The sequence below is a fragment of the Canis lupus genome, chromosome 32 (assembly GCF_048164855.1).
Source record: "Canis lupus baileyi chromosome 32, mCanLup2.hap1, whole genome shotgun sequence".
Classification (NCBI taxonomy): domain Eukaryota; kingdom Metazoa; phylum Chordata; class Mammalia; order Carnivora; family Canidae; genus Canis; species Canis lupus.
The window spans coordinates 42,717,893-42,743,975 of record NC_132869.1 but is presented as its reverse complement, the minus strand read 5'-3'; the positions used below and the strand labels follow the sequence as shown (position 1 = coordinate 42,743,975).

General features: G+C 39.3%; 1 protein-coding gene across 1 annotated transcript in view; it reads right to left on the bottom strand.

Moving 5' to 3' along the window:
- Positions 1–1,327: 1,327 nt before the first annotated feature.
- Positions 1,328–26,083, bottom strand: part of TSPAN3 (tetraspanin 3) — a 28,162-nt gene continuing 3,406 nt past the window's right edge. Inside the window, exons 2-7 of the mRNA XM_072809828.1 lie at positions 15,783–15,974; positions 15,461–15,535; positions 10,976–11,077; positions 9,856–10,008; positions 9,513–9,596; positions 1,328–2,219 (exon numbers count right to left, since the gene is read on the bottom strand). Coding sequence (XP_072665929.1) covers positions 2,127–2,219; positions 9,513–9,596; positions 9,856–10,008; positions 10,976–11,077; positions 15,461–15,535; positions 15,783–15,974 — 699 coding nt within the window. The 3' untranslated portion in view covers positions 1,328–2,126. The remainder of the gene's footprint in view (positions 2,220–9,512; positions 9,597–9,855; positions 10,009–10,975; positions 11,078–15,460; positions 15,536–15,782; positions 15,975–26,083) is intronic.

Below are 26,083 nucleotides of genomic sequence, written 5' to 3'. Positions count from 1 at the left end.
CTAAACCCCAGGGGAAGTTTGGTGGGGAACAGGATATGTGAACATTCAGTCGTGAAGTAGTAGGTCTCCAGAAATCACGGGAGTTGGAAGGGATGAAACAGAAACCACCTTAACCAAGTACTTACCCAGTGTGCCAAACCCGCCTTCCTCTCCTTCCTGGCCACACTGGGATGCGTCTCTTTGGCCCGCTGGGCAGCAGGGGCCACGGAGAGGATGGCCGGGCTGAGAGGACACTTAGCGTTTCCGCCTGGCGTGGGGGCCAGTCCTCTGCTCTCCTGGCTACTGAGCCAGGTGGGCACCTCCAGGGGTTTATCCCGTCACAGGGCAGGCAGCGTGCTCCTGCCAGAGCCCGACCCTCAGACTGGCAGGGCCCTGCTCTGAGTTCCTCAGTTCCTGTCCTCTCTTCCTTGACCTTCAGGCTGGGAGCTGTTTTACTACTAAGCTGCTTTAGGGTCTTTTTATTTATGTTATTAATGAGAGACACTGGAAGAGAGGCAGAGACGTAGAGGGAGAAGCAGGACCCTCGCAGGGAGCCCGATGCGGGACTCGATCCTGGGACCTGAGCCACCCAGGTGTCCCAGGGTCTTTTTTTTTAAACCCCCTTTTGGTAGTTAATCTTTACCACAGTTAGCAACTGTTTCCATCATTTCCTGTTTATATTTCCCCCTTCAGTGGACCCTGAACGATACACAGATGATCAAAATGAACATCATCATTTTGGGGCAGATGACATTGTGGTTACAACCTGAGAGGACACACGACACGGATAGTGCTCCCGCCACTTTGAACGCGAAACCTAATCTCATCAAGAGGGAGCATCCAATAAACCCAAAATGAGTAACAGCATTTAAAAGAAGGGACTGTATTTTTCCAAAATGTCAATGTCATAGGTGACAAAGCTATGGCAACATTCCAGATTAAAGGAGACCAAAGACAGGACAACTAACACCTGGTCCTTGACTGGATCTGGAACTGGAGGGGAAATGGTATAAAGGACGTTGTGAGGTCAACTGAAACATGAGGGGTAAGTTTAAGTATTGTGTCAGTATTCAACGTGCTCAATTACAACATCCTTATTCTTAGGGAATAACCCACCGATGTATTTAAAAGCCATGATATGGGCACCTGGGATTGGGATCTGTGCTTTGTAGGATATATTGGACTGAAAAGCACCTGTGGTTTTCTGGATCCCAAGGCCTTTAGACTTTGGCAACTGATATAATTAAAACACATGTAAATCATGAAGAACTGCAGATAGCACCAACATTTAAAACATTACACCGCTGTTTGGGAACTGAAATGTCCCCAAATAATTAAAAAGTACATGTTCAGGGGTGATACAGAGTTTATTGAATTAGATTTTTCTATTTACAACTGAGATCACATCTACATACTACTTTGCTAGTCTACATGGGTACATTAACGCTAACGAGTTTAGACTTACGATGAATGGGCTCAATCATACAAAAACACACACACACTAATTGTTTTAAAACAGTAGTGCATACATTATACTCCTCCTATAAAGCCAGCTTTGATTAAAAACTGCTAGTTTCAAAGATCAGTCTGATTTTGAAGATGAACCAAGAGACACACTGTATGATTCTAAAATCTATTTTAGCAATTTTATACAGTTGCTATCTTACTGAACTACAGTATATGTTTTTTTTTAAAAGGACACTGACGAGGGGCACCGTCTGGTGTTAACTTTCACTGCAGCTGGTTTCCTCCCTCTCCCCCCAAGCACCTTTGGCCCAGAGTTCTCCACCATGCAGACTGGAAGGGCCCAGAGATACTCCGGCAGCAGCCCCGTTACTGCAGGGACCTAACAGAAGCAGGCCTAGGCCCTCTTTTGATTCTCCCACACTATGCAACCTGCAAATGGTTCTGAAATTAGAACATAAACTGCCATACTTAAGAACTTAGGAACACGGAGAGTCAGCTAGAACAGAGGAAAAGGAACTCTTAGGTGGGCAGGGAAGTAGGTGGGCACATGAAGAGCCAAGCTGCTTTGTCCAACACCCGTGTGCTTTAACTAGATGAACTCAGGCCGCCAATAGAGTAGACCTGCTCAATTCACCTTCCAAATCAGAACACGACTAAAAAGCTGAGGCTTGCGTCTTCTCCTATGCGTACGTTCCACCGGTGATGAGGAGCTCATAAGCAGGATCTCTACTCCTTCTGCACAGTACGATGCATGCACATAACATGCCCAGCAGCTGTGGGAAGAAAACAACAGGGGGAAAAAGGAGGCTGAAGACCCTCTCAGGGCTCGGTGTACATTTCGTGGTTGGCAACGGAGCTGCTTCCAAGTTCAGCGATCTCTAAACATCAAAAAAGCAGTGACGACAGGAACAGAAGCAATTTCTAATATGTACATTATCTTTTCAGAAACCAACTTTTAGTTTCCCTGCCTCACACCTAAGAACAATATGTGAAGAGCAGAATCACAAGGCTCTCCTCCTGCCATCCCCATTCTCAATCCCGTTCTCAATCGACAGCGCTCTAAAAAAAAGAGCTTTCTGCAATGATGGAAACATTCTGTATCTGAGCTTACAGACTTGGTAGTCACTAGCTACATGGGGCTACTGAGCACCATGAAATGTAGCTAGTGCAACTGAGGAATTATGTTTTTAATTTTATTTAAATTAATTTAAATTAATTGGGACACACGTGACTGGCCAGTGGCTACCGTCCGTTCAGCAAGGGTCTAGGAAGTGGAACGATGAAGACTACATGTATTAAGGAAACTTACTGGTGGTTTTTTCAGGCATCTGGACCTGGGGACACAGGCTTTATTAACAATCCACAAAATACAGTAAATAAACAGCCCAAAAGCCCTATGGTGGAAAACTAATCTTGATGCCAAGAAATTGGTTTGAAGGTTTTTATTTCTTTCATAATTATTTACTATTTTTGAAATCCAGATTTGGCTCTGTGGTATTACAGACACATTACTTTTTAAAGGTCACTCTTCTTTCATTATTTTATTTTAATAAGCCCTAATCCTTCTGTGGCAGCAAACTGGAATTGTAATAAAGTCATGCGATGTTATTTTGAATAAGCAAGAGGATTAAACTGGATTAAGGAGAAAATGATTCTAGGATTTTTGATCTGACTTCTTACAAAATATAAATAGTAACCAGAGAGCTAAATAAGAGTAAGTTAATTGCCGTTCTAACTTTTCACGGCAGCGAAAGGTCTCAGTTTCTGTGCACATGGGGTCAATCAATTTCAACAAAATGTGCCTGATCCATAATCATCGAGCTCTCAGCTCTCTCAGTCTGAAGTGGAGGGTAACTAATGAGACACAACACAGAGATAAGGATGCCCTCAATCTGAAGTCTCCGTGGTACAGAAGTCACACACTCCAATTTCGGCCCTTAATTAGCCCATATTCTACCCATTGATATATGTACTTGCTGCTGACATTCATGCTTGCTGGTTTCATTGTATCAATATCTGCTGAGCACAGTAATAGCATAAAGCACCTTGAGACATTTTAAAAGTGGAAATTGTTAAAATTTAGTAAATATCTTTAGCCAGTTCTAGACATGTTTACTATCTAATTCCGAAAGAAATACATTTCCATTCACTACATCATCAAAACATTCTCAGAATAGCTATAAAATCAAACACAATTATGTTCCCAAGCAATGTTAAATTGAGCAATAAAAATGCTAAGCTCAGAAATTACTGATTTTCTGGGGGGGGGGGGGGGGGGAACCTCTTTCCCATTCCACTTCCCTCACATTCCTTTCAGTTGGTTAACTTCTATTGAAGGAGCCAGCATTCTCAAATGGGGTCTGAAATAAGCATCATTTCTTTTCCTGACTTTTATTTCAATGATGTCAACTTGTACTGATTTTAAAACAACTAAATAAGCTTGATAAAACCCTACTCATGCTTCAGAATGAGTCTGTTTACAAGCATTAAGCTCTACACATTAACTTCTTAGAGTCCAAACCTTATCACTAGTACAGTACTACAGGTCTGCTTCCAAAGCTCTGCTATACTGAAATTTCACTGATTACTAAAATTTTCCAACAATTGGAAATATCTTAGCTCCAGAGTTATTTCTTGCAATAAAAATTTTCCCTGCAATACTCAAGTCATGAGAACTAATCTGCACTTAGTCTAAATAGAACAGCAAGCAACTACAAAAAATAATTGCTAAATAGAGAGGCAAATGGTGACTTAAAAAACTGCCAAGGATTAAAATGCTCTAGAATATACTACGTAGGGGGTATTATGGGAAAAGAGGTATTGTTATACAGGGTTTTGGAACCGCAAACTGGAAACACTGTTTTCTGAGAAAAATGTGGAAGTACCTATCAAAAAGCCACTTATACAATGGACTCAACTTTGTAGCTACCAAGTTTTGCTATAGACTTTGCACATGCATACAGAGGACATCTGCTACTTGCATTTCTGTAATAGCAAGACTTATATAAGTGCCCATTAATGTAGATTAAATTATAAAGTATGCCCCCCCCCCCCAAATGGAACACTATGCAGCCATAGTAAGACATAAGGAGGAACCAAAGGTTACATACCATAAGGTTCCATTTATATAATACATTGAAATGACAAACTTAGAAATGGAGAACAGATTAGTGGTTGCTAGGGTATGGGAGGAGGAGGCACAGGATGGAGGTGGATGCAGTTAGTAACAAAAGGGTACTAAGTGGAATCCTTACGGCGTTAAAATTGTTCAGTATCTTGACTGTGGTGGTGGATACAGGAACCTACCAGGTCATAAAACTATACAGAACCAAATACAAACAGAAATGAAAAATCTGCATAAAATTGGTGGATTGTATCAGTGCCAATACCCTGGTTGTGATACACTATAGTTTTGTAAAATATTACCGCTGAGGGAAACTGGACAAAGCATACAAGGACTCTGATGGTATTACTTCTTAAACTGCAGGTGAATTGGGGTGCCTAGCTGGCTCAGCTGGTGGAATGTGCTACTCTTCTCCTTGGGGTCATGAATTTGCATCTCATGTTGGAGGCAGAGTTTACTTAATAAAAAAAAATGCATGTGAATATACAATTAACTCAATCTTTTAAAAAAGCAAGGTAGAAAATTACATACCATAAGCTTTCATTTACATAAAAAATATTTACCTGCCACCTAAACAAAACTACTTCTGGAAGGATATACAGAAACCTGGTAACAGTGGTTGCTACTTGAAGGGATATGGAATGGGACTCAAGAACTAGCATAAGACTGACAGGGAGACTTACATTTCACTAAATTTATATCATCTGAAAAAAATTATATCAAGTGGGTAAAACCTATAAAAAGTTAACAATTAAGATTAATTTCCTCGGGCAGCCCTGGTGGCGCAGTGGTTTAGCACCACCTGCAGCCCAGGACGTGATCCTGGAGACCCGGAATCGAGTCCCACCGTCAGGCTCCCTGCATGGAGCCTGCTTCTCCCTCTGCCTGTGTCTCTGTCTGTCTGTCTCTCTCTATGAATAAATAAATAAAAGATTTAAAAATTAAAAAGATTAATTTCCTCTAAAAACAAAACAAAACAAAACCTAGCCATTCAAGAATTAGCTTCCCAAGCCTTGGTTTAAATTTTTAATGAAAAATTACTTGAAATATTTCTTTAAATGTATGTCAGAATCAACCCACTAGATTTTAACTATCTGGGGGCTCAATCTAAAGTGTTACTTATGTATTTTAACTCATTTTAATGAATAACTGGCAATCAAGAAACAGCAGGAAGAAAACAGCAGGCTCAACCTCTTTCACACTTGACCGACCAGAAAAAAAGGCAGCCTGGCCCTGAGAAACAATCCTCTGTGACAGTTTGCTCTTGATCACTCCATCATGAGGACACGCCAACTTCATGAGACTCCAAAGACAATTCCCATTTCCCCCTACTTTGCAGAAAGCCTTACTCACAGCAGATACTTAAGAGATTGCCAAATCAAAACCTACATTTTTATCCATTATTATGACCAGATCTTTTAGATATAAAATTCCTAATTGATCATTTCTTAATTTAAGAGGCTGGCTATGCTCAAAGAAGTCAAAAATCTTCAGCCAGGAGTGCCTGGCTGGCTCATTTGGTGGAGCATGAGACTTGATACTGAGGTTGTAGGACAGAGGCCCATGTTGGGTGTGGAGATTACCTAAAACAAAATAAGGAGTGTAGCAAAATTTTAAAAATCTTTCTCTTATATTAAAAAATGCTGTTGCAGAATGCCTGGGTGGCTCAGTGGTTGAGCGTCATGTCGGGATCCCAGGATCCTGGGATTGAGTTCCCCATCGGGATCCCCACAGGGAGCCTGCTTCTCCCCCTGTCTATGTCTGTCTCTCATGAATAAATAAATATAATCTTAAAAAAAGAAAAAAACTGTTTTAAGAATTAACTAGTATTTTTCAGGATTTTCTTCATTATTTTGGTCCTACTCAAGCCTAGATCATTTAACTAGACTAGGACAAGGGTCAACAAATGTTTTCTTAAAGGGAAAACAGTAAATATTTTAGGCTTTGTGAACCAACAGACAAAATCAGTCTCTGTCACACAACTCTGCCACTATAACACAAAAGCAGTCACAGATGATATTAAAGGAGTGTGGCTAACACAGTAAGAGGCAGTGGAATAGCTTTGGCCCAAAGGGCCTACAGATTGTTAACGTGTGAACTAGAGCCTTCTATTGGTAAATTAAGTTTATGAGAAAATTTCTTCCTAAACTCATTGTATGCCTTGGAACTTGAACAAAATGTAATGTAACAGTACCACAAATCACACTCAAATTAAAAAAAGACCATGGTTCAAACAGTTACACCACCAAACAGATACACCACCACCAAAAGTCATCTTTCAACCATTATTATTTTTTTTTAAGTTTTTTTTTATTTAAGAAATCTCTATACCCAACATGGGGCTCAAACACACAACTCCCAAGACTAAGAGTCGCATGCTCTTCTGACTGAGCCAGACGGGCGCCCTGAGCATTATTTAAAACCAGCTATTAGAGCTTCCTCACTTTAGAACCTGGAGGAAAGTACCAATGATATTTCAATGCAATTACACTGTGTATTTTCTTAAGATGAAGTGGCAATTAACTGTCAGGTTTCATAGCAGAATTGAGGAATTTAATCTTTTGAGAACCTTAATTCTTCACTTTGTAATTGGAGGCAGAGTACAATGGGCCAGGATTCAAGCTTCACTGATGGTCATTAGTCATACTATCCTTGCTCCACACCCCACCCCCTCCTCATTTTCATGGCCTTTAAAACAAGGGAAACAAGGACAACAGACTCTCCAAGTGTCCTTTAGCTCTAACTTTCTCTATCAGGATGGGCATACAAGCACTAGAGATCACTGATGCTTGTGTTGTTTTTGCCTTTGCTCAGCTTTTCCACACCTAGGGCATCAATTTAAATCAGATTTTGAGTATCAAAAGTTCAGAACATTTACAGGTACTCTTTAAAAAAAATGTTAGGGAAATTCTTTCATTATTACAAATGTATGTTTTTTCCCCTTAAAACCAAAGTTTTCAAATTTTCAAAGCCACTAGGTTTTGAGTCTGTGAAAGCTCTGAATCTTTGACTTAGTTTTGCTAAACTGAACACGTCAAATCTTTATCAGCCATTACCTAAATCAGGGTGATTTAAGCATAAAATGCATACGAGAAGGCATACTTAAGAGAATAATTAAAATATTTATTAGCCCCCCCCCCACTGAAAATATATTTAATGAAGCAATATCTGCCTGGTTAATGAGCGTAACTAGATGAAGGACATAGCTAAAGTAATGATTTTCATCAGTCTTCTTTATACATGCTGTGTATTTCATGATCATAAGCACCTTACAGTTTCAAAGCTTTTTTGCTGCATGCTAGTACGTGATTTATTATCACAAATAAAATCATTAAGAATGCACATACCACAATTTCACCTTGGAAAAGAGACCTTCTTCATGTTTCATTATTTTTAGCTACATGAATATATTTGCAGAGACAATCAAGATATGAAACGATATGAAATACATGCCTGCTGGTCATCATACTACTGCTATGCTGAGCCACAAAGTAAATGCTTAGAAGGGCAGAGACCACAGCAAATAAAGAGCTAGGCTTTTTAATGAATCATTTCAGGGCTGTTTGAATACCAGCAAAGTCAACAATCACCTCTTTGCCATTTTGAAAGGCATTTCCTATTAAATAGACTAGCTTTTGTTCAAATATACAGAGAGTAGGCAATACAAGCAACTTACACTTAAACTAGCAATTATATTGGTTTTTATCTAACACTTAAAAGCTACTTACACTTTTTTTTAATTTTTTATTTATTTATGATAGTCACAGAGAGAGAGAGAGAGAGGCACAGAGACACACACAGGCAGAGGGAGAAGCAGGCTCCATGCACCGGGAGCCCGACGTGGGATTCGATCCCGGGTCTCCAGGATCGCGCCCTGGGCCAAAGGCAGGCGCTAAACCGCTGCGCCACCCAGGGATCCCTACTTACACTTTCTTAAAATAGGTTCTCTAGGCCTGAAGCATATTTCAAGAACCACCAAAAGAACACTCTGAGAACTAGATCTGATGCAAAGGCTTCTCAATCATTTCAAACGATTGGCTATTCTGAGTTTAAGATAATCCCTAAGATATATTGTATATGCCTGAGAAACTAGCACTGTAGGCAGTTGTACTGAGCGAAAAAATAGTTATTTTTTCTTATTCTTATTTTCAGGTGAGGGATAAGGATGAGGGTGCGTGAGTGGGATATGGTGGGAGAGGGAAGGAGGAGTAGGTAAAGTGAGAAGTAATTAAACAGTCACCAGCTACTCTGCACATGCCATTACTAGATGGGAAAAAGACTGTTTTCACTGGTAGGAGTTGGGAAAACAAGTCCCCTCAGCTACCAATAATGGCATGGTTCACCTGCAGATGTGCCAAGTGATTCCTTGATAGCTGTCAGTCTGGAAAAACTAAGTCCACAAATACAGAAGAGATCAGAACCTCGGTCTTCACTCCATCTTTTCTGTAAAGCAATGAAACTGCTCTTATCAGTTTAAGAACCTAGTGTTGTAGGATCAGTTCCTGATTAACATATATGGACATATAAAACCCTTGAGGACAGAAAAATGAGAACCAGAAGAAAGAGTACAAGAAGACTGAAATAAAGCTTTCCATTTCCAAAGTGAAATAAAGCAGTACAATTTTTAAAATTTTGAGAGCTTCTATTAAAATACCTCCCAAGAATACACTAGGACAACAGTATGTATTTTGAACTCACTAATCAAGAAAATAGAGCAGAGTTCCCTCAAATACAGATCTGTGGTTTCTTGGAACCATCTTGGGTCTAGGTCTAGAGACGGGAAATGACAGGTGTTGGTAACTGGTGGCTGGTTCTCAATCACTTACAAATTATCTATCTATATACACAAAGTTTTAAGCGTACTTAATGATGAAAACCATGCACAGCTGACATCAGTGAATCAGCAGACTCTGATGACAACTCCTTGGTTAGCTGCACTTACCTGAATAGCTGCAAATGCCAGCGCTGCCCAGATAACATGCATCATGATTTCCTGTAGCTTCTTTACAACTAGAGCCTCACATCCCTGAAACACAGTTATTCTCATTAGAAGTCATTTAAAAGTGAAAGCTGCAAGGTCAAGTATTACTGCTCAGTGGCAGAAATGAAAATAACAAACACTTACAGAGGGAAAGACAATACATTTAAAAAGAATTTACAACAACCTAGAAGAGCATTAAAGACAGGTCAAAGAGTATAGAAAAGAAGATCTAGGTAAAGACAAATCACAGAGAAAAACAGGTTACCAAGCTAGAGTCAAGTCTTGGCCAAGAAATCACACTTACCTCGGCATAGAGGTTGGAGGGGTGGGCCAGGCTGCCATTACAGCTGCTGGCGGTCTCTCTGCAGCAGCTAAGAGGGACACTCTGGTTTTTGGTTTCTTTGAACCAGTCTGTATTTTCCCAGTCTGAATAGTTGTGAATTCCACAACAATGCAGCTAGCGGGGAAGAAAAGAGAAATATCAGTCCTCATAAGACACATATTCCTGTGTGGAACTTTAGAGTTCTGTGCACTGCAGAGCTTTCAGCTACTCTAGACCAGTGAGGTCCAATAAAACTTTCTGCAATGACAGAAATGTTCTGTGTCTGCATATTCAACATATTAGCCGCTAGCCACCTGCGGCTACTGAACACTTACAATGTGGCTGGGATGACTAAGGAATTGAATTAAAAAAATTTTTTTTTTAATTTTAAATTCTGACTTAAATAGCCACATATGACAAGTAATTTTAGAATCTCCACATGAAAAGCACATTACCCACAAGGGGTAATTTATAGCTAAGAAAAATCTTCATATCTTACATGGTAAATACCTGGTTCTGAGTTAAATAATATTTCCAATGACAACGTGCTTCAAATACTTTCTCTGAAATGTCTGAGATTTGCTTTAATGTAATCAAGCAAAAGATACATGGGGTAAAGGGTGAAATATGATTGACAAAAAATTGTCAATTTGGGGGTAGTTTATGGGTACTATACTATTCTCTCTACCTTCATGTATTTCAAATTGTCCTTTTTTCTTTTTCTTTTTTTTTTTTTCTTTTTTTTTTTTTTTATAGTTTTGTCTGTTATCTTTTCTGGTCTCGCTTTCTAAAGGTAAATGAAAAAAACCTCTTACCTCCTCTGAAGTCCCTCAAGGCTCCCACCTTTCCCTGTGATCATACCTGTCTTTCATGATCACCTTACTCACTAATTATTTGGTAAAAAGTCAAATGCTTCTTATCTGGCTTTGATTAGGTGACAATGGAAAAAAATTTTCAAGTGTGAAGGTAAAAATATTAGACATCATGAAGATAACCATGGCTATGAGAATAGATGTCTAATTTATCTAGTAACAGCAGCTAGTTTAAGGTGGACCCAACAGTAATTGGCTCTCAAAAACAAATCCGCCTCAAGAGAGCTCACCTGTCTCTGTACATAATCAATAGCCCGGCTAGCAGCATCAGGGTTCGTTCCATTGTAGGCCTTATACACTTTCTGAATGCTGCGATCGACCTCATTTTCCACCTGAATCAAAACAAAGAATTTGGTTCCTTAAAAATACTGGTAAAATTAATATTTGTCAAGACTTCAGCTAAAATACCCTAAGTCACATGTATGGCAAGTTGCCAGACATCTCTGTGAACCCTTCCTACCTCTATGGAGATTCAACTGAAAATTCAGACAGATTAAAAGCATTCAAACAAGAGTGTGTGCAAGATGGAAGATTAACAACCTATTTAAGAGGGAGAACGCAGCTGAACCCTGAGACACATATCCTAAATTATAAATGAACTGCCTTCCGTTTTTTTTTTTTAATTTTTATTTATTTATGATAGTCAGAGAAAGAGAGAGAGAGAGAGAGAGAGAGAGAGAGAGAGAGGCAGAGACACAACAGGCAGAGGGAGAAGCAGGCTCCATGCGCCGGGAGCCTGACGTGGGATTCGATCCCGGGTCTCCAGGATCGCACCCTGGGCCAAAGGCAGGCGCTAAACCGCTGCGCCACCCAGGGATCCCATGCCTTCCGTTTCAAGTAAACTTTTAGTAGGTTGGACCTACTCACTTTTTGTTCCAACAGAGGCAAAAATAATTACCCCCCCCCCCCCAACTTCAACTTTTGGAACAAATACCAACATGCTTTCCAGTTTTGTTTTTTGTTTTTTGTTTTTTGTTTTGCTTTCCAGTTTTTAATTCAATGTTGAGATTTGGCCAAATATGCAGAAGTAATCAGCAGGTTAAAAAAAAAATCAGTCTGTATAAGTGGCACTTTATAAAAAAAGTGCAGTTCCATGTTGTGTGAATGGAAAGACAGGAAATAAATCCTTTCTAACTTATTGCTGCCAATCACTACAGTGGCAAGAAAGTGTCATTTAGTAAAATATGCTTGCGTTAAGATTCTCCTTACCCTTCTAAGCTGATTAGGCCCACTTAGTAATTATACCAGTTATGTGATAAAGTGGATAACCCGTAGGGGCATAATCCAATGCATTCCTTTTTGGGGCATCTTTGCCTGGTACCTTATGTATCAGTGGTTTGAATATTAAATTGGCATATTATGCCTTTGATTTAAAACTCTAAGTTACAGAAAGAATACCTCTATTATGTTTTTATCATAGCTCTAAAGTTATACCCCAATTAATTAATTTAAGGTAGGCCTGTTTAACCTTAGATGGCACTGTAGGTGGAAAGCAAAAACAGGCAAAATAGGTAAAAGAAAAGGAAGTGACGAAGAAAGAGGAAAGAGGGGCAAGCAGGGGTGGCTGGCAACAGCTGCCTTGGTGTTCAAGTTGGCAGGACCTCTCACTCCTCAAGATAGGCACAGAAGGCAGGATCTCAACTCACAGCCATCTTTTTCTATGTCCAGAACCAAGCCATTTTTTTTCAAAGGGCAAAGGAAAATGAAGCCCTCAATTTAGTTCTAAAACAGAAATCAGAAATCTTACGTCGCCCTTCCATACAGGGAATTTATAAGCTGAGGAAATCTGAACTTCTCAGCTGACCAACGATTCATCTGGAGCTCATTCTGAGGTAATTTAAAGAAAGCTAAATATGTACAAATTAGAATAGTACACTTTGCTATATTAAATGAGACTAGAAGTCTTGCTGTGTAATATTTTTTTTTTCATTCAATCAATCCACCAATTCATCACACTTATTATACCAGGTCAGGCACCTTGCCACTGCTGGGCAAAGATGACGGCCTGGCCCTTAAGGAATTCAGAGTCCCAGGTTCAATCTTTAAAATATACATTGTAGCAGAATCCATCAAGGGGGATGGAGGTGGGGGGGGGGGGACTATCTTGTCCAGAAATTACTTGCTCTTGGTTTAATGTTTCTATTATCTTGCCTCAAATGAGAAAAGTGAGTTGTGATTAGATATTACAACAGCCTCTAATTGAAGCTCCAGAAGAATTTTACAAAGGGCTGTAACGTCTCCCCCCTGTGGAACAGTCACTAGGGTGTGCCTATAAAGTTTAGTTAAGGGTTAGCTGGAAATTCTGCATGAACAAATCAACCACATGAAAAAGTCTGGGGTTAGAGGTGGGCCTGGATGAATCAAATTTTAAAACAAATCCTTCTTTCAGCAGACAGCTTTAATGTAATAAAGGGGATAGCTGAATATTCTCTAGCATGTCTTACATAGAGAATATATGGGCCAGTAGGAAACCCCTCGGGCTGATCTCTACCCTTTGGGGTCCAGAGATTTATGTCCCATGTTAACTTGTACATACAAAACCCCTGTGTTAAAAAAACAAACGAACAAACAACAACAAAAAAAACAAAACCTGTGTTGTTCAAAGGTCAACTGGGTGAGCTGGGTGTATATATTTATGGGTACCTATATATAAATATTTTTGTCAAATATAGTTTGAAATCCAAGTAGGCCATCTATGATTTTGACAAAGTTCTAAAACTATTCCTAATAAATATTTGTGGAACGAAAAGACCTAACCATGACCCAAACTGACTTTCATATACTATCTCCAATCCAAAGGACATCTGTGTTTTTCATTATTACCCCACATGTAAAAATGAGCCATAAATGCACTTATATTGGATTTAAAAATGGAGAAGCCTCCCGTGGTCAGTAGTGCTTGGTTGGTTAACTGAGAAAGTCCATAAAAATCAAAGACTTCTAAAAAAGTAAACATTTTCATTTAGCTTGAACCACAGAAATAGGTATTTCACACCAATCTTAAGATGTAAGCCTATCTTGTCTTTGCAGAGGATTCACTGACTAGAGCTCTTTATCATTTGTTCTGCACAAATCACATCCTTAATACATTGACAATGACTTCCAGTTTGGGTTTCTTGAAACTGCAGAGACATAACACAATCAAAGTGTGGAATTCTACTAAATGTTAATAAATTTCCCCTAAACTTTTATAGTGATCATACCCATACCTGATTTGATCAGAAATGTTTTAGTAACTACTTGTTTTTACCAAGTCTTTTCAAATCATTCAATTTTCTTTTTTTCATGTACTCATATTTTTCATGGACTTAGTCAATATTTAATTAACTACATAATTACACTAACAAGTACTGGGGATTACACTTGCATTAGGCCTGCTAGCTCTCAGCCAGTCCTGGTTCCTTCTCCATGTTCTCTCACAGGCCTTTGCTCTAACAGAATCCATGTACATTGAATTCCATCTTTGCATGTACTTCTCATAAGATCCCAACTGACACAGCGCAGAATACATTGTAGAAAAAAATTACTGTAGTAGAAAAATACATTAAAACTGAAATAATCAGGGCAGCCCTGGTGGCGCAGCGGTTTAGCGCTGCCTCCAGCCCAGGGCGTGATCCTGGACACCCTGGATCGAGTCCCACGTCAGGCTCCCTGCATGGAACCTGCTTCTCCCTCTGCCTATGTGTCTGCTACTCTCTCTCTCTCTGCATCTCTATGAATAAATAAATAAAATCTAAAAAAAAAAAAACAAAACAAAACTGAAATAATCAAACTTTCAGCAGACTTCCTGAGATCAAAATCCACATTAAACACAATCTCAGATGCCTACACGGGTACGTTTGGTGGAAATAAGTGTTCAGAAAGAAGAGCCTGAAATGTTTCAGTATTCTTAAACAGAAAACAAAAGCCCAGTTCTTTGGTATGTTCTCTTTATTAAGCCAGAAAACTGGACTTATGTTTACTAAATGCTTTTTTTTGAGGTAAAACTGACATCTAACATTATATATTAGTTTCAGTGTGGTTCAAACTTTTTATAGGGAAAATAATCACCACAGTAAGTCTGATTCCTTCACCACATATAATTATATAATTTTATGGTGATGAGAGAACTTTTAAGATATACTCTCTTAGCAACTTTCAAATATACATTATAGTAATACTAACTTAAGTTGCCATGCTGTACATTATATCCCCATGATTTACTTACTTTGTAACTGGATGTTTGTACTTTTTGATTCCCTTCATCCATTTCACCCAATCTCCCATGAATGGCAACTATCAATCTGTTCTCTGTGCAATTTTTTTTTTTTTAGATTTTATTTATTTATTCATGAGAGATGCAGAGAGAGGCAGGGATAGGGGAAGTAGGCTCCATGTAGGGAGCCCGATACGGGACTTGATCCCGGGGCTCCAAGATCACGCCCTGAGCTGAGGGCGGATGCTCAAATGCTGAGCCACCCAGGCATCCCTTACTCTGTGCAACTTCTAACTTACTTTAGATTTTTAAAGCAGTGACTAAACTGAAGAAAGGCAAAAGAAAATGTTTACTCTGATAAAATGAATTTGTTCTATCTGAAATACTTAAACCTGTGAATTACACAATTTTAATTAATTAAAATTAATTGATTAAATTAATTAAAATTAATCAAACTGTGTACATTAATCAAATGAAATTAATTAATTTTAAAACATGTGAATTACAGTAGACAACATACCTTTGCTCTGTAAACGTATCCCAAAACCACAACAACAACTTCTGTGACAAAAACCAAGAGTAGGATGATGACAAACTGTAAGGAAGAAAATAGTGTCAAAATTAAATACAAATTTTAAAAACTGCTCTAAATATTATCTTGATATAAAAACAGTTACCAGAGATAACTGCTAGATTGCAGAGAAGTGCTAATTTTGTTTCAATCTTAAGAGGCAAAGAGCCTACGGTGTCTCATGCTCTCTCATGCTCGATTCAAGCCAGTTACAAATGAAATATTCCCACATACTACGGTGACACATGCAGTTGGTGAAGTGGTAACTTACCGTGGCAAGTCCACAGCGGCTTTCCCGGATTGTGGCACAGCAGCCAATTAGGCCAATAATGAAAAGCAGGGCTCCTACAGCTATGATCACTACAGCAGGAATGAGAGTATACACATCTTCAAAGAAGTGGTCATAGTCATCGTAAGTGATAAAGACATAGGCTCCCACATAACATAAAATGCCAGCTGCCCCCTGCAGAAAACAAGATCAGAGCACTGGTAAAAATCTTTAAGCTCTGTTAGCAAAATGTTCCTACTATTTCTTAGCATGTTATGATTTAATCAGATTTGCCATCATTTTTAAATCTATTTATATACTTTTTTTACACTGAAGCTGAAAGTCTATTATTCATTAAAACGTTTTTTTTCTACTGAAGTTGAAAAGTTTCCCAAATGCTATGCCTTCTTTTCAGTAATTGGTGCGTCAGTTAAGATCAAGAGACCATGAATCCAGTAATACTGACAAAAATGAACTCTCCTGCCCCCAAACACACAACAAAGGCTTATTGGTAACTCGACTACAGGTCACAGACCAGTGGGGTGGTGGGCTCTACCTTTGCTCACTGCAGTTGCCCTCAACGAACGAAGAAACCATGTACAAGTGGCAGAGCCAAGATTTGAATCCAGACAATCCGACTCCAGAATCTGCATTTCTAACCTTTATCCATCCACTTGGAAAAAGAAAATATAATAGCTAGTAACCTTGATACCTACTTTCCAAAAACTTACTATCCTAACTAAGACTGAAATAATAAAGCCAGAAGGCTCAGTTAATTAAAGAGCTTCACAAACCGTTAGTTATTGCCTAGAATGGTACTTTTCAAACTCTCCGGTGAACAGCAGTCACCTGAGGATCTTATTAAACTGCAGACTCTGATTCAGGAGGTCTGGGGCTGGGACCCGAGACGCCGCATTTCCAAATTCCCAGGTGATGCTGATGCTGCTGGTTCTTGGACTAAACTCTGAATAACAAGGTTTGAGAGCACCCAAAGGGAAAGTGAATCCAGAAACTCATGGAACTGAGATCTGCCTCATTCAGTGCTGCTCCAGACACCACTCTCCAGCGTCGGAGTTTCACACGTACTCTCTCTCCTCTGCCATCATTTTGCTGCCACTGTGTACCTGCTCAATGCTGACAGCCTAATGCCATTTGCTTACATGTGAATGATCAAAAGCAGTGTGAAGCTAAGTGTTAAAACATTTGGCGTAATGAGTTATCATTTGTAGAGCACTCTGAGACTTCCTCAGGAAAAGAATGATTTCACCTCCAAACTAGAAAACAGCCTCCACAGTAATATTAGAAATAGCATCAACTCTTTCAACCCAAACACTGTTGATTTCTTTAGTCTATGGGACCCATTTAGTTTAGGCAAACCAGATCAGGACAGGAGCTTGTTTAAAATCAGGATGAGGCAAATAAGGCCCCTGCTGAACAAGCTGCTGCCCCCTGCTCCTCACTGACCCCATTACCCTTCATAACCCTAAGAGAAAACTGTTATGCCCAAATGTACCACATATTTCCTCACTTTATGCCTCTCTGCTTTGCTCTTTGGAATGCCCGCTCTACATGGGCCTGAGGACTCCTTGTTGCCCACTAAGATTCAGATTCTTGACCTTTTCAGGCTGGATCAGGTGCCTTTTATCCACTCACACATCACCTGGCTCTCTAACAGGGCATTCATTACAACTGTCACAACTTACATATGTCTCCTACACACAGACACACACAATGTCATAACTATGCGCGTCTCAGCATACTTTCAGGGAACAAATTCTGACCATCTGTCTTTTAGCCCTTTACCACCCTTTAAACACCATTTTAGGTGTTTGGTGCAATCAATCAAAATTTATTGATACAATTTATCTCATTCTTTCCCTTGAAATCACACCTCCCATTTCTATCATAAGCTTTAGTTTTTTTTTCTCTCTTTAGCCTAATATTTATAGTTTTTAGTTCACTATTCAAGCATGATTTGGCGACTCAATCTGGTTCACTAAATACCCGATAGCCATCACATCTGGAATAGATTTTTAGTTTATAAATGCTGCACTTACAGCAACCACGCCTGTTCAAAAGTTCTCAGAGTTCATGGACATATTAAGGCATACATTAGTATGGGATGAAGGTAAGCATAGGAAAGGGAAAAGAAGAAAAATAGCTTAATAGCTTGGGCACATTAATTATAGAAGTACATAGACCATGTAACATTCTTAGCAAATACTTTTTTTTTTAAGATTTATTTATTTACTGAGAGATTGAGAGCACTTGTGTGCTTGTGAGCCATGGGAAGAACAGGGGGAGGCAATCTCAAGCGGACTCCCCACTGGGCCCCTAGGGCCCAGGGCTCAATTTCACCACCCCAAGGTCATGAGCTGAGCCAAAATTAAGAGTGGGATACTTTGGCTCAGGCAGTTGAGTGTGTGTCTTCAGCTTAGCTCATGGGACTGAGCCCTGTGTAGGGCTCCTTGCTCGGTGAGGAGGAGCCTGCTTCTCCCTCTCCCTTTGCCTGCTTGTGCTGTCATATACGTAAATAAAATCTTAAAAAAAAAAAAAAAGAGTGGGGTACTCAACTGACTGAACCACCCCAGGTGCCCCAATGCTACTTTTTCTTGACTATATATGTGTGATAAACAAACACATGTACGTACACACATATTTTGCTAAAGTAAATACCTTCGGTCCTCAATTCAAAAAAATTCTAAATGGAAATCAAATTTTGTCCAGTTTGTCTTCATTAGTCACCTTTCTATTCTTTAGATTCTTAGCCTTTCTTACTCTAAAAGGCAATATTAATATCTTAAAAGGCTTAATTAAAATAAATTCCAGGGGTACCTGGATGGCTCGGCAGTTGAGCATCTGCCTTCCACTCAAGGTGTGATCCCAGGGTTCTGGGATCGAGTCCTGGATCAGGCTCCCTGCACGGAGCCTGCTTCTCCCTCTGCCTGTGTCTCTGCCTCTTTCTCTGTGTCTCTCATGAATAAATAAAATCTTAAAAAATAAGAAGAATAATAAATTCTATTTTTGAGCTTCTAATAAATGAAATTTTAGCCTACAGAAATCTGAATGAAAACAAGATAAAACTGGAAGAGATATGTATTCAATCTGAAGCACAGACACTGAAGTACTTGCATGCATCTATCTATCTATCTATCTATCTATCTATCTATCTAAAAGATTTTATTTATTTATTCATGAGAGACAGAGAGAGAGAGAGAGAGAGAGGCAGACACAGAGGGAGAAGCAGGCTCCTCAAGGGGAACCTGATGTGGGACTCAATCCCGGATCTCCGGGATCACGCCCTGAGCCAAAGTCCGACGTTCAACCGCTGAGCCACTCAAGTGTCTCAGTATTTGCATTTTAAATACAAAATGATGAGTTTTCCACCTAAAGAGACTCACAATTGGTGTTGCCTGGGAATGAGCCAAGGGAAATGCTTCCAGGGCTGCCACTCTTCACCCAGACTGAAGCACTCAACTGAAAGTGAGACTGAGGAAGCAGAAAAACAAACCAACAGCAGATACCACCAGACATGTGACAAATGCAATGGAAGGCTAGCAGGAGATGCCATCTGTAAGGATGCCTATTTTTTTCTAATTGACTTGAGAGCAGTATCTTTTCCCAGGCTGCAAACCAGTCAACATCCAATTCACACAGCAGAGCTGAGAACATAACAGAGCTCTATTTTGAACACATAGTGGGTAACAACGTATATTAGCTGCACACACCAAAGCAGAAACTGCACTGACTGCTGGTATGTGAGTATATAAATCACACTGGTCATAAACAGAGGCTTGTTTCCTAAATTGAGGACTTCAAAATTTTCTTTTGATATCTGTATACAGTGCTTATATCTTGAATTGCATAATAAACCACTTATGAAATGACATGTTTCTTTGGAAATCTAAAGTAGGCGTCTTAACAACAGCTGAAGACCTAAAAACAATAAGCAACGTCTTCAATGACTTCTCACCACCAGTACTAAAAACAAAGGTAGAGCTGCATGGTAAGCAGAGAAGTTGTAGGTGATTCCCAACGAGCACGCGGGGTCGTCGCACAGATGTCTGATATAGGAACTACGGCTATCAGAAAGGCTTTACACCGGGGAGTGGGGTTAGGTCCGCTTCTGGAGGTCGCGGCGGGCCTGGGTCCATCAAAGGATCTGGGCTGGGCCCACAAAGCCTCCGCGCAGGGCGAGGTGCCGCAGAACAGGAGATGGAATGTGGAGCTTGGAAGCAACTGCGCTGCTTTAGTTACTGCGGAAGAAAATCTAAGCCCAGGAGGAGGATTTGTGCCAGGACGGGAACTAAAAATACTTGTTCTTTTTACAAAGACATGGAGGGAGAGAAAGGAAAAAGGCTGAGGGCTCAGACTATCAGAAGAATCATCTTTGTAAAAACTATTGTTCCTTATCTTTTAAAAAACTCATGCCCTAAATTAAGCCACAGAATTTTAGGATTTTGGGAGAGCTGGTGCTTTTCCACACCAGGATACTTCTCTAAAAAATGAAGCTATCTTGCCATATAATTTCGGAAGGCGAGTTCCAGAAGTACGGTATCATTTTATCCTTTACCTCCCACTACACACACACACAAATGTAAAGTCTCTTTTAAAGTAAAACATTTCAACCTTACATAAGATTGCTTTTTCTATAGTTTAGAAACTATAAATTACAGAAAACTATAGTTGGGTGGTTTTTGTTTCTATTTTTCAAATATTCTGTGAAAGAAATGGCTGATGAAATGCTGAAATCCACAAAACTATTAAATTGTTTAATTTCCTAAGGAAGAAGGAATATGAAAGGAAAGGGGGCACATCACCCACAGTGAAACTTGACGAGGGAATGTGGCCCTATTAAAAACTGAGCAGATTTGTTATCAGTAGGGAATAAAACAGCACTGCTGTGAGAAGTGTACCTATATGGAAAGTTAGAAATGTGAAGGTGAACGCATCCCATAGAACAGTTGGTTGAAGATAAAGCAAAGAAGAACAGAAGACAGTCATCAATTCATATCCACAACCGGCAAGAATCAAGACAGTGTAAGGATGAGGACCACGTGAGGTCATTCAGCTAAAATCATAATGTTTGGGCAGCCCAGGTGGCCCAGCGGTTTAGCACCTGCCTCCCGCCCAAGGCCTGATCCTAGAGACCCGGGATCGAGTCCCACATCGGGCTCCCTGCATGGAGCCTGCTTCTCCCTCTGCCTGTGTGTGTGTGTCTCTCTCTCTGTCTCTCATGAATAAATAAATAAAATATTCTAATAAATAAATAATAAAATAAAATCACAACGTTTGACAAGTTCTTATCTGCCTGCATGAACTGCTCCTTCAGACTAATTTTTACCTCAAAGAATCAATTAATAAAGTAAAAGTGACTGGAATGTTGGAAAAAAAAAACAGTCAAGGTGAAAACTACTGTGTACTCCAGACACTGTGAGAGAGCAGATTTCAAAAAGAAAGCAGAGGGTAAAAATACCAGCAGAAATCCATCTTATGTATTATGTACATCTTTTAACATTTAGTTCAGTTTCCTGTTCACTCATATTAGTTTTTTATGTACCACGCTTCTCTCCTGCAAGGAATCCACTGGTAACTCTACACGATGCATTTCAGAAAGCTTCCCCACACTCCACCTTTGTGCCATTACAAGCATCTTAAAAGTCACCTTAAATCTTTCAGCATTCTACATACCATAATATTCTCTAGTCCAAATATGCTTTGTTTCAACTCTTACTAATACCTCATATCATTAAACACAACCGCTCCTTTACCAAGCCCAATGCCTGTATATTTCATTCACTTTATCAACTTTCAAGGGAAATAAAGGCTATTCCAAAGATTCCAAATCCTTTGAGAAACTAAATCTACTCTTACCAAGATTTTCTGAAGCTCTTAAGATAATATCATTTTCTACCTAACAAATCAGTAAGAAAGCCAAGCAGGGTGCTGGGTGGCTCATTCGGTTAAGGGTCTGCCTTCTGCCCTGACTCAGGTCATGATCCTGAGGTCTTGGGTTTCAGCCCCGCATCAGGCTCCCTGCTCAGTGGGGCGTGCGTCTGCTGCTCCCTCTGCCCCTCCCCTTGCACGCTCACTCTCCCTCGCTCTCATTTTCTCTCTCAAATAAGTAAAATCTTAAAAAAAAAAAAAAAAGGGCAAGCAAAGCTGTATTCAAAGATGTGTGAGGGTAAAGAGAAAAGAACCCTCAGGTTGGAACAGAGATCAATACAGAATAATCTTTTTGTAAAGAAATCTGGCAACACATACCATCCTCAGTATTTATGCTTCCGTATCTCTTAATTCCATTTCTAGGAATCTATCCTTACAAAAATAAATCAGACAGAAACAAAGATTTGTATGGAAAGTATGTTCATCAAAATGTTATAATACTGTAGCGGAATTATAGCAAAAACAAAAGGAAAAGAAAAAACCCTGGCATCCAGAAGTACATTTGGCATTATAGCTTTTAACTATTTTGTTAAGGGGCGCCTGGGTGGCTCAGTGGTTGAGCATCTGCCTTTGGCTCAGGGCGTCTCCTGGGGTCCTGGGATCAAGTCGCGCGTTGGGCTCCCCATAGGGAGCCTGCTTCTCTCTCTGCCTGTGTCTGTCTTTCTGTGTCTCTCATGAATAAATAAATATATAAAATCTTTTAGGGATCCCTGGGTGGCGCAGCAGTTTAGCGCCTGCCTTTGGCCCAGGGCGCGATCCTGGAGACCCGGGATCGAATCCCACGTCAGGCTCCCGGTGCATGGAGCCTGCTTCTCCCTCTGCCTGTGTGTCTCTGCCTCTCTCTCTCTGTGACTATCATAAATAAATAAAAATTAAAAAAAACTTTATTAAAAAAAAATCTTTTAAAAAATAATATTTTGTTAAATCACAATTTAGCAATATACTTGTGTGCTAAGGGAAAACGTATCACATACAGACATTTAAAAAACACACTTAAATACTGTTTGTCTCTCCATGTGGAGCTATGGTGATGCTGGTTTTCTTAAAATATTTTTTAGTGTCTTCTTAAAGAGCAAGTATATTATTGCATTATCAGAAAAGTAAAATATTTAAAATTATATATGAAATCAAGAGTTTGTTGTTTTCTCATGAATGAATTTCTCTATGTGTCCTTAACCACCAATATAAAATAGGCATCTCTTCCACCCCAAATACTTTAGGCATCTCTGCCAATCTCCCGTTTATCACTTTTCTCTGGTCTACCTGGCTTTGACTCATCTTCAGATGTTTTCTGATTATCTAACGTAATTCTGATTATTTCAGTACACATTATCCCTCCCCACCCCCCAACATCACCTTTCAAGGAGACAAAAGAAAAAAAGAAAAAAAATTCCTGCTTAGGCTTGCAGTTTTGACAATAAGTCTCTACTGCCATCATTATCTACATCACCACATTATTGTCACTATTCCTAAAGAAGAAATGTTTTAATCCTTTTACACCACTATTACTTTGATGATATTCCAGAGGTCATGTTCCTCAATTCTGCCCTATTTTCATTTTTTTCTGTATTTAGTTTTTTATTCCATTATTTATCTAGTTTAACAAACTTATTCACCTAATCCAATTTATACCTACCAGTTGAAAGACCCAAAAGTTTGGGTGGCAATGAAATTGGAGATGAACCAAATGCCAGAGCCGATTATTTTAGCAGCATGGAAACTGGCTATTTTCAGATTGTAAGGCTCCAAGGGTCATCTGAGAAGCATGGAGTTTAAACATGCATTTTTTTTTTTTTCCTGAGACCTTCTATCCCTATAACCTACTCTGACTACAAAGGGACTATGAGAAAAGGAACTATGAGAAAGGGACTATGTCTTTTGCTTCTTGTATTTCTCAGAAACAAGTAAAGCATAGATATTCAACAAGCATTTACGAGTGAATGATTTTTAAGGTAGACCTGTCTGGTGCAAGTATAAATTTTATGGAATATGTTATCTGCAAAAATCCTAACCTGAACTGGATCTTACGGAATAAAATACATGAAAATATTTCAATACAATGATAAACATTCTAAAAAGCTAATAAACAACCCATTTCTTAAATTCCAGCTAAAGAGAGCATTCCTGCATTTGGTCACCCGACTGATTCCAAGATCCCAATGCTGAGTCCTTTCAGCCAACAATCACTCAGAGCCACAAGGCACTTATCAGTGGACAGATGACTGAAAATGAAGTAAGACTGGAAACATTCACTGTCTTTAACTGCCAAAGACAAGGGAAGAAATAGGTCTCCTATTATGTACCATGACTTGCTTACTGACAAAGTTTGCTTTTCTCCTAGTGAACTGAAAAACAATCACGGGAAAAAACAAAACAAAACTGTTAGCTGAAGGTGTGTTCTGATGACACAGTCTTTGTCAGAGTAGTCATTCATGAGGATAGAAATACAGGAAACAGAGAAGTTAATTCCAGGATGTCTGAGGAAATTTCCAGTTTTAAAAGTTATCATATCCCCAATCCAAATGTGTACGATGTGCTGGAAAACACGAAATATGTATAAGGAGATTTCTGACAAGAAGTTTTCCTTGAAATATGAAGGTAGGCGCACCAGGGTGGCTCACTTGGTCAGGTGTCTGCCTTCGGCTCAGGTCACGATCCCAGGGTCCTGGGATCCAGGCCCACATTGGGCTCCCTGCGCCTCGGGAAGCCTCCTTCTCCCTTGCCATCTGCCACTCTCCTTGCTTGTGCTCTTTCTCTCACATAAATTAAAAAAAAAAAAAAAAAAAAAAGCACGAAGTATAGTTAAATCTTCTTTTGGTAATTTGAATATACCAAGTATATTTTTGCCATTAGGCCTACAGGCTGTTCCCTGCCTTAAACGCCCTCATCACCATCAAATCACCCCCAAATCAGCTCCTCCTTAAAGTCCAGATTACATTTCACCTTCTTTGCAGACCTGAGGCAGCCATTCACTCACTCTATGATATCACCATGTTTTAATTGTCTACACAATCACATCAGTATCTGATATTTTTCTTGCTTATTTTTGCTTGCTCCACTAGCAAGTTCTGTAAGAACACCTTTACTGTCTTTTCCATCATTGTATCAATAACATAAGCACAAATTAAATGCTCAGATATCCGTGCTATATTTAACAAAGCAATTTTGCTTAATTATAATATACTCGGAAGTATTACATCAAAATAATTTCTTTAAAGATAAATCTTAAAGGTTATATATGGCTTTCAAATATGATTTGTATGTATAGGTACTTTATATAAGTGAATGATGATTAGTGAAGGTGTCACATTCTGAAGTTATTTCTAAAGGCATTTAAAAAGTGTCTGACTTCCTGTAGTACTTCCTACTCCAGAGGCGTGTTAGTGTTACTATTGCCTCTCACACAGATGAAAAAGAAGTCTGAATAGATAGGTCACATTACAAATTCTAAAGCATAGACAAGATTTTCTCTTGCAGTCCCTATAATGCCTAAGACACATATTAGCAAAATAGATACTAGCCAATTGGCTTTTTCTTATAGGGTAGAAAAAGGGCAATTTGTGTTATATGGAACTTGACTGAATTCTCAACTAATTTACCAGAATAAAACTTGAAAATTAAAAAATACTGATTTAAGCTTGTTTTAGACGGGGCCTCCTCTGGGTCAGATCAAACGACCCACTGAATTAATTCTTTTTGACCTCGGTACAAAGGTGCAGTTTAGAGAAGAGGCTAATGACTATGCCAATAGTCTTCAACATTTAGTCCTTATACCTCAAACACTCCTGTCTTCCATAAAATGTCATGGTCTAGCACTAATATGCTTACATTTAAAGGTATGCCACTCCAAAAAACAGAGATTCAAGTTGTACACCTGACTTCACTTGTCCAAAATTATCTTGCAAGCTACAAACCCTAACATTCTGGAATGTGGTAAGGAACTCTCTAGTTCTAACAAGCCAGCCTTCAGGATTTTAAAAACGATTGCTCCTTTTAGTTTGTGCCTTTCCACAGGTAGCTTTCTTACACTGCACTGTCCAAAAGGATCCAGACCAAGTCAACATTAACAACTTTGACTGTCAGGTCACTTAATGCCAAGCCCAAGTAGTTCAGGTACACAGCTCTTTCAACAGCGCATTGAACACTGCCAACTAAAACAGGACTATCAAGATATTAAATGGTATAGTTTAGAGAACTTGCCAAAGCAATTAATCCACGGTCAGCCAGTATCCACAATTCAGCCAATACCATCTGATAGCAAAGAACCAGTGCTACAGAGCTATAAAGTCTTCACAAAGTTGCCCAAGGGAACCTAGGTAAACTCTGGATGTGCTCTATGCAGGGAATGTTTATTCTTC